Raw genomic sequence first — 14,180 nt, forward strand, 5'->3', positions numbered from 1 at the left:
GTGTGTATATATCTGTGTGTGTGTATATCTGTGTGTGTATATCTGTGTGTGTATATCTGTGTGTGTGTGTGTATATCTGTGTGTGTATATCTGTGTGTGTATATCTGTGTGTGTGTGTGTATATCTGTGTGTGTGTATATCTGTGTGTGTGTGTATATCTGTGTGTGTGTGTGTGTGTGTGTATCTGTGTGTGTGTGTATGTCTGTGTGTGTGTGTGTATGTCTGTGTGTGTATGTCTGTGTGTGTGTGTATGTCTGTGTGTGTATGTCTGTGTGTGTGTGTATATCTGTGTGTGTGTGTATGTCTGTGTGTGTGTGTGTGTATATCTGTGTGTGTGTGTATCTGTGTGTGTGTGTGTATCTGTGTGTGTGTGTGTATATCTGTGTGTGTGTGTGTATATCTGTGTGTGTGTGTGTATATCTGTGTGTGTGTGTGTATCTGTGTGTGTGTGTGTGTGTGTATATCTGTGTGTGTGTGTGTATGTGTATATCTGTGTGTGTGTGTGTATATCTGTGTGTGTGTGTGTGTGTGTGTATATCTGTGTGTGTGTGTGTGTGTGTATATCTCTCTCTCTCCCTCTCCTTCTCCCTGGATTTACTGTATTTATTTGCACCCTTTACACGCAATTAAAAACCGCATCAAAACCGCATGCGGTTATTAATAGTGTCTGCAGCTCCCTTAGGGTGACTACCCACTACATTTTTTTTTCACGGCGAAATTTGCAGCGTTTTTTTTTCTGCAGGTGTCTATGGGACTTGTAATGCTAAAATAACGATCGCGGTTTTGCGCGATCGTGATTTTAACATTACAAGTCCCATAGACGCCTGCAGAAAAAAAAAACGCTGCAAATTTCGCCGTGAAAAAAACCTGTAGTGGGTAGTCACCCTAATACCGTACGCGGTCTTTAAATACTGCATGCAGGTTTTTATGTGTCTTAATTGTGGTTCTAAAGTACAACATAAACATGACCCCCTGAGGTCGCTCTCACACACGTGTTCAGAAAACGCAGCTCAAAATCGTGGCATTTTTACCAGAATTTCGAGCAGCGTTTTTGAACACTGGTTACAGCGTCTGACAGCGCTCTTCAATGCACCGCATCATTGTGATGGGTGAGGTGTGTTAAAAACCACAAAAATGCAGGAACAGAACAGACAGCTCTCGAAAATCACAGCGTTAGCAACACCATGTTCGAGCACAAATTTGAGTAACCTCATCGAAATCTAAGGGAGTGTTGTACCGCGGTTAGTACGGCACTCGGGGCGCTGTGCAAATAGTGGTAAAAAGAGATGTGTGTGAGAGCGGCCTGCGGGGCTACAAACAAATCTTTATGTAGTGCAGGAAATGTGTCATGTTTGGAAAGATTACGCCAAGGGGCAGATCATGTATGCAGCACGATCTAGGTATGGGTACGGGGGCGTGTGGGGTGGAGGCCCGGGGTGGGGGGGGGCCCCGAGCTGAACTTTTGCACCCGGGCCCCTGAGCCTTTAGGTACGCCCCTGCCGGAAGCGGTTACCACAGTGCAGTATTCTGACCAAAACGTATCAGCTGACCTATAACGAGGAAGAAAAAAAAAAATTAACCCTGCCTGCAATTGGTTTAATTCCGTGGGTTTTCATAGTTATTGCACTGTCCCTGCTTTTCTTCACTCCTACTTTAATAGATAAAGACATCGTATTTGAACAATTGGTATGTTTCTCCGAAGGTTTGTTCAGTTAGTGCAAATTAGGTACAGTATTGTGATGGAACCTGTACGTTTGCTAAAAAAAGGAATTAAATACTCAAATCTAATGTAATGTCTTTTTCGGCCATACATGCACGCACGTACGCATACATGCATGCCTGTACGCATACATGCATGCCTATATGCATACATGCCTGTACGCATACATGCATGTACACATACATGCATGCCTGTACGCATACATGCATGTACGCATTCATGCATGCACGCACACATGCATGCACGCATGCATACACGTGCACATACATGCACGCACACATGCATGCACACATACACACATGCATACATGCAAGCACACATGCATGCATACATGCATGGATGCATGTACACATACATGCATGCATGTACATATGAGCAGATGCAAGCAATGAAAAATTTGGCAGATGCAGCAGCTTACCTCGCCGAGTGACGTCAGGTGGTGTCCTAGCGAAGCGAAATTCCTCTCCAGAAGAGTCGTCCTCTCCAAAAGGCGGGGGGCAAATGTGAGATCAGCACCTAAAACGCCAATCTCCGGTTCCGTACGTTGTACAAAACGCAGCCAAATGTCAGGTTCCTCTCCACAAGAGTCGTCCTGTGGAAAACGGAGAGCACATCACCACATGCAAGCAAAAACCTGCAAATATGCACATATCAGGTGATGCAGGAGAAAACCTGCAAATATGCGCATATCAGCAGATGCAAGCGAAAACCTGCAAATATGCGCCAAATATGCACACATCAGTAGATGCAAGCGATGAAAATTTTGGCAGATGCAGTAGCTTACCTCGCTGAGTGATGTCAGATGGTGTTCAAGCGAAGCGTAATTCTTCTCGAAACGCGTCCAAACGTCAGGATCCTCTCCACACGTAATTTTGCAATAAGGCGCACAAATCTCGGGTGACCGCGTCTCCACACGTAGCGCACGGCGCACAAATCTCAGGTGGCCGCGTCTTCACACGTACCGCATGGCGCACAAATCTCAGGTGACCGCGTCTTCACACGTAGCGCACAGCGCACAAATCTCAGGTGACCGCGTCTCCACACGTAGTGCACAAATCTCAGGTGACCGCGTCTCCACACGTAGCGCACAGCGTGCAAATCTCCGGTGACCGCGTCTCCACACGTAGCGCACAGCGTGCAAATCTCAGGTGGCCACGTCTCCACACGTAGCGCACAGCGCGCAAATCTCAGGTGGCCGCGTCTCCACACGTAGCGCACAGCGCACAAATCTCAGGTGGCCGCGTCTCCACACATAGCGCACAAATCTCAGGTGACCGCGTCTCCACACGTAGCGCACAGCGCGCAAATCTCAGGTGATGGCGTCTCCACACGTAACGCACAGTGCGCAAATCTCAGGTGACCGCGTCTCCACACGTAGCGCACAGCGCGCAAATCTCAGGTGGCCGCGTCTCCACACGTAGCGCACAAATCTCAGGTGACCGCGTCTCCACACGTAGCGCACAGCGCGCATATCTCAGGTGACTGCGTCTCCACACGTAGCGCACAGCGCGCAAATCTTAGGTGACCGCGTCTCCACACGTAGCGCACAGCGCGCAAATCTCAGGTGACCGCGTCTCCACACGTAGCGCACGGCGCACAAATCTCAGGTGACCGCGTCTTCACACGTAGCGCACGGCGCACAAATCTCAGGTGACCGCATCTCCACACGTAGCGCGCAAATCTCAGGTGACCGCGTCTCCACACGTAGCGCGCAAATCTCAGGTGACTGCGTCTCCACACGTAGCGCACAGCGCGCAAATCTCAGGTGGGTACTCACCACACAAATCTTACTCTCCCATCTTGTAAATTGGGAAAAAGGCTCCAACCATCAGCTTGCTTTCTCTGTAGATGAAGAGTGGTCAGAATCCGCGGGCAAATGCAAGGCTCGGTGACGTCACAGCTCACGTGACGCGCGGGCACAGCTCATCGTGCATGGCAATGCGCGGGCACAATGCTAAGTCACGTGGTGCCGATTGCAGCCAGCTGATTGGCTGAATCGGCCGCGCGGGAGAACTGCGGCTGAAAGTGGTAATATGCGGACTGGGGAGGTGTGAGACAGTCTTGCTGGGGAGTCATAAAGCTGGCAAAGGCCTTGGAGAGTGTTCCCCTGCCTGCACTGAACATGCTGCCGGATCTCCGCACCTCCCCTTCTACTTGGCCCTCGGAACTGTGCCTTCTGCCACTAGCGCTGTCAGATGGGAAGTTTACCATCAGTTTGTCCACCAGGGCCCTGTGGTATTGCATCACTCTCAAACCCCTTTTCTCTTCAGGAATGAGAGTGGAAATGTTATCCTTATACTGTGGGTCAAGCAGTGTGTACACCCAGTAATCCGTAGTGGCCAGAATGCGTCTAACGAGAGGGTCACGAGAAAGGCATGCTAACATAAAGTCAGCCATGTGTGCCAGGGTACCTGTACGCAACATATGGCTGTCCTCACTAGGAAGATCCCTTTGAGTATCCTCCTCCTCCTCCTCAGGCCATACACGCTGAATGGATGAGAGGCAAGCAGCATGGGTTCCCTCTGCAGTCGGCCCAGCTGTCTCTTCCTCCTCAGGCTCCTCCCCCCCTCCTCCTCCTCCACGCGCTGAGATATAGACATGAGGGTGCTCTGACTATCTAGCGACATACTGTCTTCCCCTGCCTCCGTTTCCGCCCACAAAGCATCAGCCTTTATGCTTTGCAGGGAACTTCTCAACAGGCATAGCAGGGGAATGGTGACGCTAATGATTGCAGCATCGCCACTCACCATCAGGGTGGACTCCTCAAAGTTTCCAAGGACCTGGCAGATATCTGCCATCCAGGCCCACTCCTCTGTAAAGAATTGAGGAGGCTGACTCCCACTACGCCACCCATGTTGGAGTTGGTATTCCACTATAGCTCTACGCTGCTCATACAGCCGGGACAACATGTGAAGCGTAGAGTTCCACCGTGTGAGCACGACGCAAAGCAGTCGGTGCACTGGCAGATGAAACCCATGTTGCAGGGTGCGCAGGGTGGCAGCGTCCATGTTGAACTTGCGGAAATGTGCGCTGACCCGCCGCACCTTGCCGAGGAGGTCTGACAAGTGTGGGTAGCCTTTCAGAAACCACTGAACCACCAAATTAAAGACGTGGGCCAGGCATGGCACGTGCGTGAGGCTGCCGAGCTGCAGAGGCGCCACCAGGTTACGGCCGTTGTCACACACGACCATGCCGGATTGGAGGCTCAGTGGCAAAAGCCAGCAGTCGGTCTGCTCTGTCAGACTGTGCAACAGTTCGTGGGCCGTGTGCCTCTTTTCTCCTAAGCTGAGTAGTTTCAGCATGGCCTGCTGATGCTTGTCCACTGCTGTGCTGCCGCGCCGCACGACACCGACTGCTGGCGACGTGCTGCTGACAAGTCTTGATTGCGAGGTAGAGGTTGCGTTGGAGGAGGCGGAGGAGGAGGAAGGTTTAGTGGAGGTGGCATACACCGCCGCATATACCAGCACCGATCTGGGGCCCGCAATTCTGGGGGTGGGTAGTACATGAGCGGTCCCAGGCTCTGACTCAGTCCCAGCCTCCACTAAATTCACCCAATGTGCTGTCAGGGAGATATAGTGGTACTGCCCGCCTGTGCTTGTCCACGTGTCCATTCTTAAGTGGACCTTGCCAGTAACCAAGTTGGTGAGGGCGCGTAAAATGTTGCGTGAGACGTGGTCGTGCAGGGCTGGGACGGCACACCGTGAAAAATAGTGGCGACTGGGGACAGAGTAGCGCGGGGCAGCCGCTGCCATCATGTTTTTGAACGCCTCAGTTTCCACCAGCCTGTAGGGGAGCATCTCCAGGCTGATTAATTTGGCTATGTGGACGTTTAAAGTTTGAGCGTGCGGGTGCGTGGCGGCATATTTGCGCTTTCGCTCCAGCGATTCTCTTAGCGACAGCTGGACGCTGCGCTGAGAGACATTGCTGGATGGGGCCGAGGACAGCGGAGGTGAGTCCAGGCCAGGAGACGGTCGTGCCTGTGTCGTGAGAGGTGGGTTGGATCTCAGTGGCAGGTTGGGGCCCAGGGGGAGAGGCAGTGGCGCAAGCTGGAGGCGGTGAACGGCCTTCGTCCCACCTTGTGGGGTGCTTGGCCATCATATGTCTGCGCATGTTGGTGGTGGTGAGGCTGGTGGTGGTGGCTCCCCGGCTGATCTTGGCGCACCACTGTTCGTCGCTCGTCCGCCGTCTCAGTGAAAAACTGCCACACCTTTGAGCACCTTGGCCTCTGCACGGTGGCTTGGCGCGAGGGGGTGCTTTGGGAAACAGCTGGTGCATTATTTGCTTTGGCCCTGCCTCTACCCCTGGCCACCCCACTGCCTCTTCCAACCTGTCCTGCGGCTGCAATTGCCTCCCCCTCTGAAGACCTGTCCTCAGTTGGCTTATCACACCAGGTGGGGTCAGTCACCTCATCGTCCAGCGGCTCTTCCTCCGAAGCCTCTGTGCGCTCCTCCCTCGGACTTACTGTCCTTAACACTACCTGACTGATAGACAACTGTGTCTCATCGTCATCGTCATCGTCTTCCTCACCCACTGAAAGCTCTTGAGACAGTTGCCAGAAGTCCCCAGCCTCATCCCCTGGACCCCGGGAACTTTCCAAAGGTTGGGCATCAATCACGACAAACTCCTCCGGTGGGAGAGGAACCATTGCTGCCCAATCTGGGCAGGGGCCCGAGAACAGTTCCTGGGAGTCTGCCTGCTCCTCAGAATGTGTCATTTTCATAGTGTGAGGAGGCTGGGAGGAAGGAGGAGCAGCAGCCAGAGGATTCAGAGTTGCAGCAGTGGACAGCGTAGAAGACTGGGTGGTCGATAAATTGCTGGATGCACTTTCTGCCATCCATGACAGGACCTACTCACACTGCTCATTTTTTAATAAAGGTCTACGACGTGGACCCAAAAATTGTGATATGAAGCTGGGGACCCCAGAAAATGTCCTCTCTCCTACTCCCGCAGCAGCCGGCTGCGATTCACCTGGACCAGGAACTCGTCCTATGCCCACACCCTCACTTGGGACTCTGTGTCGTCGACCATGACCGTGTGCACGTCCTCTACCCCAAAAGGATTAAGAATCGAGCAGAGACAGAGCGGTGTAAAAATGTTTGTGAATTAAGAAAATTTGTGGTTTCTTGGCGTACACTTAGAGGCAGACTGAGCTGACGCAACACAAAGTGCGGACAGAAAAATATTTAAATGAAGGCTGCACTTAGGGCTTGCTGTGCACTATGCAGTTTGGTTGGACGTGAAGTCCCACAGGCCACGCAGGCAAATGCACTGGGTCACCGGTAGCCGTAAAAAGGATTTCTTTTTTAAATCTCCTGTTTTTTCTAGGCAATGCAGGCTGAGGCTATGCAGTGTGTATTGCACTTTCAATCTATGGGCGTCTGACACACTGTGTAATTGTCAGACAGCACGCGTATAACACAGAGCGGCGTAGAAAATTTGTGGTTTCTTGGCGTACACTTGGAGGCAGACTGAGCTGACGCAACGCAAAGTGCGGACAGAAAAATATTTAAATGAAGGCTGCACGCAGGCTCTGCTGTGCAATACAGAGGTACTACAACTCCCAGCAACCACGGAGTTAAATGCACACAGTCGCAGGTTGCCCTAAGAAGAACCGTTGGGGTACTTGTAGACAGGATTCTACACTACCACTGTCCCTGCCTGACCAATACTGCCCCTATACTCAAGTACAGCCTGCAGCCTGAGAACGCTATAGCCTGCACGCCCGATATACATAAAGAAAAAAAAAAGTGCAAAACTGCTTACAGCAGCCACAACAGTAATGCAGTAGGTGAGCTGTGGCCCTAAGAAGGACCGTTGTGGTTCTTGAAGACGCTAACACTGTCCCTATAGCAGCAGCAGCACTTTCCCTGATCTCTCTTAGCGTTTGTCTGTGGCGCGGGAGGGGCTGATTTAAATACTCGGGGGTCACTTGATCTCGCCAGCCACTTATTGCAGGGGGGTGGGATAGGGCTGGAACGTCACAGGAGGAAGTTGTAATGCCTTCCCTGTGTTTCTATTGGCCAGAAAAGGGCGCAAATTTCTCAGGGAAGGAAATGTAATTGAGTCGCGTGCCGCTCGTCTCGAGTAACGAGCGTCTCGAACACCCTAATGCTCAAACGAGTATCAAGCTCGGACGAGTACGTTCGCTCATCTCTAGTTAGATCCTTACCCTTGAGCCAAATGCTCAGGGTAAGACACATTGCGGATGAGGAGTTCCTGGAACGGCGCTTATGTGCAACAAGTTCTTGAGTAGGGGGATACCCCGAAGAGAAGATTATGAAACAGAACGTGATGGCCAGAGGGCTAGATCGTAGGACATTACTTACGTCTGCACTCAGTCAATGCCCCATGATCGCCTATCGTAGGGGACACAATCTGAAGGACCAGCTAGTACATAATAGGTCATCCTTGTAACCACGTGATACTCAACATGTTCTAGCACCAGGAAAGAACAATTTCCCGTGTTTAGGTTGCGCCTCCTATAATGGCCTCATTCGGGGTGATTGTTTTACTCATTCCCGCACAGGGGCCATGTATTGGATCAAGGGACGCTACTAGAGATGAGCGAACTTACTCGTTTAGGGTGTTTTTGCACTCGAGCACTGCTTTTTCCGAGTAACTGACTACTCGGACGAAAAGATTTGGGGCGCGGCGTGGTGAAGCGGGGGGTAGCAGTGGGGAACAAGGGGGAGCTCTCTCCCCCCCCCCCCCACTCCCCTCTGCAATCCCCCGCTCACCCCCGAATCTTTTCGCCCGAGTAGTCGGTTACTCGGAAAAAGCGGTGCTCGAGTGCAAAAACGCCCTAAACGAGTACGTTCGCTCATCTCTAGATGCTACACATGTTCATCATCATATGTCATTTACATCATTACTTGCCCTTGTGGCTTGATGTATGTGAGCGAGACAATTTCAAAGATTCGAAAAAGAACAGCGAATCATAGGAGTAATATTAGAACACATAAGATGGATTTACCAGTCCCTAGGCATTTCATAGACCATGGCCATTCTGTCAGCCAGCTTCATGTCAGAATGATAGACTCAGTGCCCTCCAACATTAGAGGTGGGGACAGGGAGAGACAACTACGGCTATTGGAGGCTAGATGGATATTTGAATTAGAAACCCTATATCCAAGGGGATTGAATATCAAATATAATCTGCTGCCCTATAATGGTGGATAGTTACGGCGATTATATTTATAACTTGTTGATTCCATCAGAGCTGCCTTTGCCAATGGTTTCTGCGTACGTGATATTGATTTTATCCGTGTTTGTTTTATTTGTAGATTTTGTGTGTGTTTGAGGTTCCATGCATGCTGGATGCCACATTATGATGTGATTACCAGCAGAGAAAAAAAGTGGATTGGATTGTACCATCAACATGACCTTATCTAGGATCATAGATGCATAAGAATGTATTTATTGATGGTTCTAATCGGCATTAGGGTTAATCTAACAGTCACTTTTGCTTATTGTGCAGATTTAATTTATTAAACGCATTGAAAAATATATATATTTTTGCTTTGCCAATGAGAGATAGGGGGCTAACATCCTTTTCTTTGCCAATGTTAAGTGACGATTGGATTTGATAATCCCTGTGTCACGGGTCTCACCCAGACATAGGTACCATAGGCTGATTAGCACTGTGTATGCATCATCTTTGGATAACAGGCAGGCCCAATGTAAAGCGCCTTAGTAATCTGGGTAGGCACAGACATTTCCGCTCTGGTAGTTGCTGGAGTCACTATGGTAATAGTCCAGCTTTGGAGAGGATTCGTGTGATGCCCTTTGGAGTCCTGCACATGCGCAGCATTACAGTCTCTCCGGCCCATGCGCCTGGTGTCAGTTGTGGCGCAACGCATGTTAGACACACGGGGGTACCCTGAGAGTTGGTGCAGGAGGACAGTATTGGCATGGGTCCCATTTTAGTCATGGGCAAGGATGAGACTGCTGTTTTGATGACGAGTTCACTCGGCTATAGGTCATGTGAGCGCGGGTTGATTGTACGCCTGCAGTCCTGGTGGGCACAGACGCCGGTGACACTTGGATCTGTTCAGTTGATGCACTGCCTTTCTGTCTGCTGCCGTCATCAGTGGTTGCCTGCATCTGACACCTGGGCCATTTTATTAGACTATAGCACCTGGAGGTATGTACTTTTTAATAATGAATGTGGGTTGGTGATTGGTTAGTCTTCGGGGTATGTGCTATATATTGGGCGGTGGCTGTTGCTTTATGTATATTGGCTTGACAAAGGTTGCAGTTAGCAACTGAAACGTTGTCTCTAGTCATGGACTCAATAACGTTCCAGTCCTTTTAGGAAAGGATATAAACAGCCTTTAATTCAAACTCATACATTTATGCCCCATTGACTTCAGTTAGGAAAAAGTGAATATATAAAGCTATACAGTTTGTAAATGAAGAAAAGACAAAGGCAAAAAAAAAAGGTCAACTCCGCTGAAAATTTGCCGTTTTGCTTGCCTTTGTGTCATCTTTATTCACTGGATTCTAGTTTGTGGTGGTGCCTTGAATTGTTTTGTTATAAACACAATGAAATGCACTAAGCGTAGGTTTAGGCTTTTATTATAAAAATAATAATTACACATTTTAAAAGTTCCTCATACAGACAAATAATTAATGTCTTGTGGTACGTTTACACGTAGTGGAAATGCGGTGGATTTTCTACAGTGCAAAATTCTGTGTCAAATTCAGCAGCAGTTCTGCATCCAAAACAGCAATGATGGGTCCAAACAGAATTTCACACTCACCTTAAAGCATCGCATGCAGTTTTAACATCCCTATAGAGAAGTCTATGGGAACATGGGGTCCCTTCCATGAGGCGACCTGAGATCATCAGAGGGATGGGCGCTAGGGTTGTCACCCAAACTATGTATATTTATTTTTTAAAATGTACATATTAATGGCTAATAACAAAAATAAATTACCAGCTGTAGCTGGCAGTGCAGCAACCACACAAGCAGTGCACTTATGCTATCCACAGCTCTGATCAGATGGTCACCTTGCTGTCAAAGGCTGTGACACCCCTCGACCTCCCTCCCCCGTATCCTCGCATGCAGATGCCATGGACCACAGACTGATGACAGTGTGACAGCTGCCTGACCGATGCTGCAGACAGAATGAGTGCACTGCTTGTTGGGTTGCTGCCAGGCTGTAGGTGCAGTACGAGGGTCACTATTACTACTGGACCCGTTTGGGTGAATATCACTAAAGGGATCATTAATATTATTATTAATGGGGATACTATTGTTCTGTCACTTCAGACAAGTGTTAATGCCTAAAATTACTGGAATTGGTGCCTTAAAATGTGTTTTTTTTTTCTTTGTGGGGGATGGGTTCAGCACCATTTTACACTTCACCTCAGGCAGAAGGAAGGGGGCTCTCTTGTAAAAGAAAAACTCCAGAAAGTATCATACCAAGAGGATATGGCGTTTTGAAAAATGTGCCAAACACTGGAATGTCAAAAAACATCATGCTGCCTATGAAGGCTTTGCAGTAATTTACTATAGATATTAAAAGTAACATCTGGCTACAGTATTTTTAACCTAACTGGCTGACGATCAGCTATTCCATCATTCTTTTGTTTGCACTACAGATTTTGCTGTGTATTCCACATCAAATCAGCACAAATAAGTGTCCTGTTCATGTAAATGCAATCTGTTATAATGAACATGATGCAGATTTCAAATCCACATTGTGAAAAAGAAAAAGGAGTGACAAGTCATTTATTGATGCAGAATCCATGCCAGGAAAACACCCCGTGGATTAGCCATATTGTGGAGTCAGTAAATGCTACGAATGCAAATTCAGGGCAGAAATCCGATTTCCACAGACCACTGTGTGAACATAGACTTTTGTGTTAGACAGTAAGCATTGGGGGATAAAATGGAAGACCCATAGTGCCCTCTGGTGGAAGTACAGCTTGAAAACATAGCCACATCAGTATCAGACAGGTATTTCATCTTGTCATGTCTTTATTATCTACTAAAACTGTAGTTATCACTACTTACAGAATTCATATGCTTCTTCAAGTTATTTATTTAAATGATGACTCTGCAGAAAAATAATAAAAGCTCCTATACTTGCCCATCTCAGCGGTCAATTGTTGAGGTCTGCAATTGCCTACAGCTGCCTGCAAATAATAAATACACCCAGAGGCGCAGCGCTGGAGTTGCAGAGGCTGGTGACTATAGGAGTTTTTATTTTTTTTAGCATGGCCACCACTTAACCACTGTCTGAAGTCTAAAGACATTCTGATTGAAGGCTGTATAGCTCCAATGTCAGAAGACGTCCGGCAGGGTATTCTTACTGTAGATTACTGGCTGCTCTGTTGTCGAGGGCCTCTCTGGCATGTCACATACCGCAGTACTGGCTCTAGTCAGCAGATGGCGCCATTGTATAATGGCAGAAAGAGAAAGCCCCCTAGGAAACCCTGAATCCAAAATTGGATTGCAAAGGGTTAAAACTCTATTTGGGAGCCATTTTAAATATTATATTAGGGAACTAATCAATCAGCTACTCCCCAACAGGATGCTACAACTGGAACTGCTCTCTTTAGTGGTGTATTTAGTAATGAAAAAAAATAAAAAACAGGAGTGACTAGCATTCAACCATTAAATATTGTATTGCATTATGGCCAATTTCCTTACATAAAAGTAGCTATTTTAAAAAGGCGGAAATTGTAGAAGTATTTCAAAGGCCTTTTCATACTCTTATAACTTACACAGCAGGGACATTTAAGGCTCAAATGCAAGTTCAGATTTTTGCTGTAACCAATGGCCAGTGCAAATATCAGTTAGGATCAATGATAAAAGCATTTCTGATCGGTTGAGCCATAAAAACTGTATTGCTAGGAAGAGGAAGTGAAGGATCACAATCCACAGTTTAAAAAAAAAAAAAAAAAAGGTGTAAACAGGCATTTAGTATCAGTAATATGTAACCAAGTGCGGCAATATCTGTCATGGTCTGTATCACAGCCGCATGTTTGAGGCTATGCTCAATATTTTTCTGCTTTATGAAACAAATTGTAGTTCTATTGTACAAACAGACTGTAATAAAAAAAATTATATCATCAGTCTGTCAGTCTTAATGGTTTTCTTAATAGACTTTACAATGTGAAAACAAACAAAAAAGTGTTACTACTGGATACCGGCTTCAACATTTACAAAAAGATCACCAATCCAGAAACGGTCAAGGTTCGTGTGAGAAAGTCAGTCATATACGGAAACTTCACAGTGTCTGCTTAAAACCGGATGCACCCCTTCCGGTGGTAAGTTTTACTGCGCGACAGGCAAGGTAACATTTACAGACACTTGGTTAGCCTGAGGGGCTGGAGATCCACTGTTAATGGATTGAGGTGGTGCAGCGGGAGGTTCTTGTTTGCTGATGTGAGTGATGAAACGCAACCGTAACTTTAAAGCTGGTCGCAAGCTGAAGATGATCTTTTCAACCTGAAAAAAAAAAAAGTTACACGTTTTATGAGCGAGTCTTATATGTAAGGGCCTGCTCACATCCAGGGGTTCCATCATGGTTTTCGAGATTTTAGACAAACAGGACTGGGACAGAACTGTTGGATGGAAGTCACCTGTGTCATTGTAGAAATCTAACACAGAACTGGTCTCTGCTTCAGTAGGTTTACATTTGGTTCTGGCAGTTTATGATGGAAAAAATAACGAGGTGAATCATTTTATTCCTGCCAACAAAAACACTGGAAATGTACCAAAAACGGAGAGGGCTATTGATCTCCATTTCATCAGATTTGTACAATGGCACAGATACACTAGCTTCCATTCAGGGGTTCTGCCCCAATCCTGTTTTCGGGATTTTAGATGTAAATGATGACAGAGGGCGAGACTTGATGTGAATAGGCCCTCATTGGTGAATTCCTTTTTCAATACTCTGATTGGATTTCAGAATAATAAATATCATGAAATAACATCTTGAGGGGAAAAAAAAAAGAACATTAAATCTGGGTAGAAAAACGTTTCTGCTGCCTTTTCTCCAGAAACTGTGCCATTCTTCCCCATTGGTTATTACAGATGTACTGGGGTGACTGTGCTCTGTTTGGTAATCACAACCTATATGACCATGCCAAGAACATTTAACCCTACATACCTAAAATTTTTAGGAGTGTGTAACATATACCCCAACAGTTTGGAAGCAGTTGGAAGACATGGCACAGTATTAGTATTATACCCTATTCCCTGTATTGCAGTCATCTTTTGAGAAACGTACAAATATTAGTTGCCTTACTTGATCTTTTATGCTGTCTCCGGTAAACATGTACTTCATGTGATAAAGGAAATCACATATGGGGTCCATGAAATTCAAGTGTGTACTGCACTGATCCACATTCAGCAGCATTTCATAGAAAGCCACACCAATCTATTGAAAGAAGAAAACATTTATTATGACAGTAAAAAGAGACAACTCGTGGATGGTACAAGGG

General features: G+C 47.3%; 1 protein-coding gene and 1 long non-coding RNA gene across 3 annotated transcripts in view; both read right to left on the minus strand.

Annotated features, from left to right (window-relative positions):
- Positions 1-1,500: 1,500 nt before the first annotated feature.
- On the minus strand, positions 1,501-2,528 carry LOC136611361 (uncharacterized). Its single transcript, XR_010790256.1, has 3 exons — positions 2,505-2,528; positions 2,139-2,312; positions 1,501-1,550 (listed from the first exon to the last, which is right to left on the minus strand). It is a non-coding gene; the product is annotated as an uncharacterized lncRNA (long non-coding RNA).
- A 7,753-nt stretch (positions 2,529-10,281) lies between these two features.
- The window catches only part of MED23 (mediator complex subunit 23), a 73,819-nt gene continuing 69,920 nt past the window's right edge, over positions 10,282-14,180 (minus strand). For both annotated transcript variants that reach the window (XM_066605562.1, XM_066605561.1), the window contains exons 28-29: positions 13,985-14,116; positions 10,282-13,182 (exon numbers count right to left, since the gene is read on the minus strand). In XM_066605562.1, the coding sequence (XP_066461659.1) occupies positions 13,009-13,182; positions 13,985-14,116 (306 nt within the window). In that variant the 3' untranslated portion in view covers positions 10,282-13,008. The remainder of the gene's footprint in view (positions 13,183-13,984; positions 14,117-14,180) is intronic.

The sequence above is a fragment of the Eleutherodactylus coqui genome, chromosome 1, assembly GCF_035609145.1.
Source record: "Eleutherodactylus coqui strain aEleCoq1 chromosome 1, aEleCoq1.hap1, whole genome shotgun sequence".
In the NCBI taxonomy this organism is placed as follows: Eukaryota; Metazoa; Chordata; class Amphibia; order Anura; family Eleutherodactylidae; genus Eleutherodactylus; species Eleutherodactylus coqui.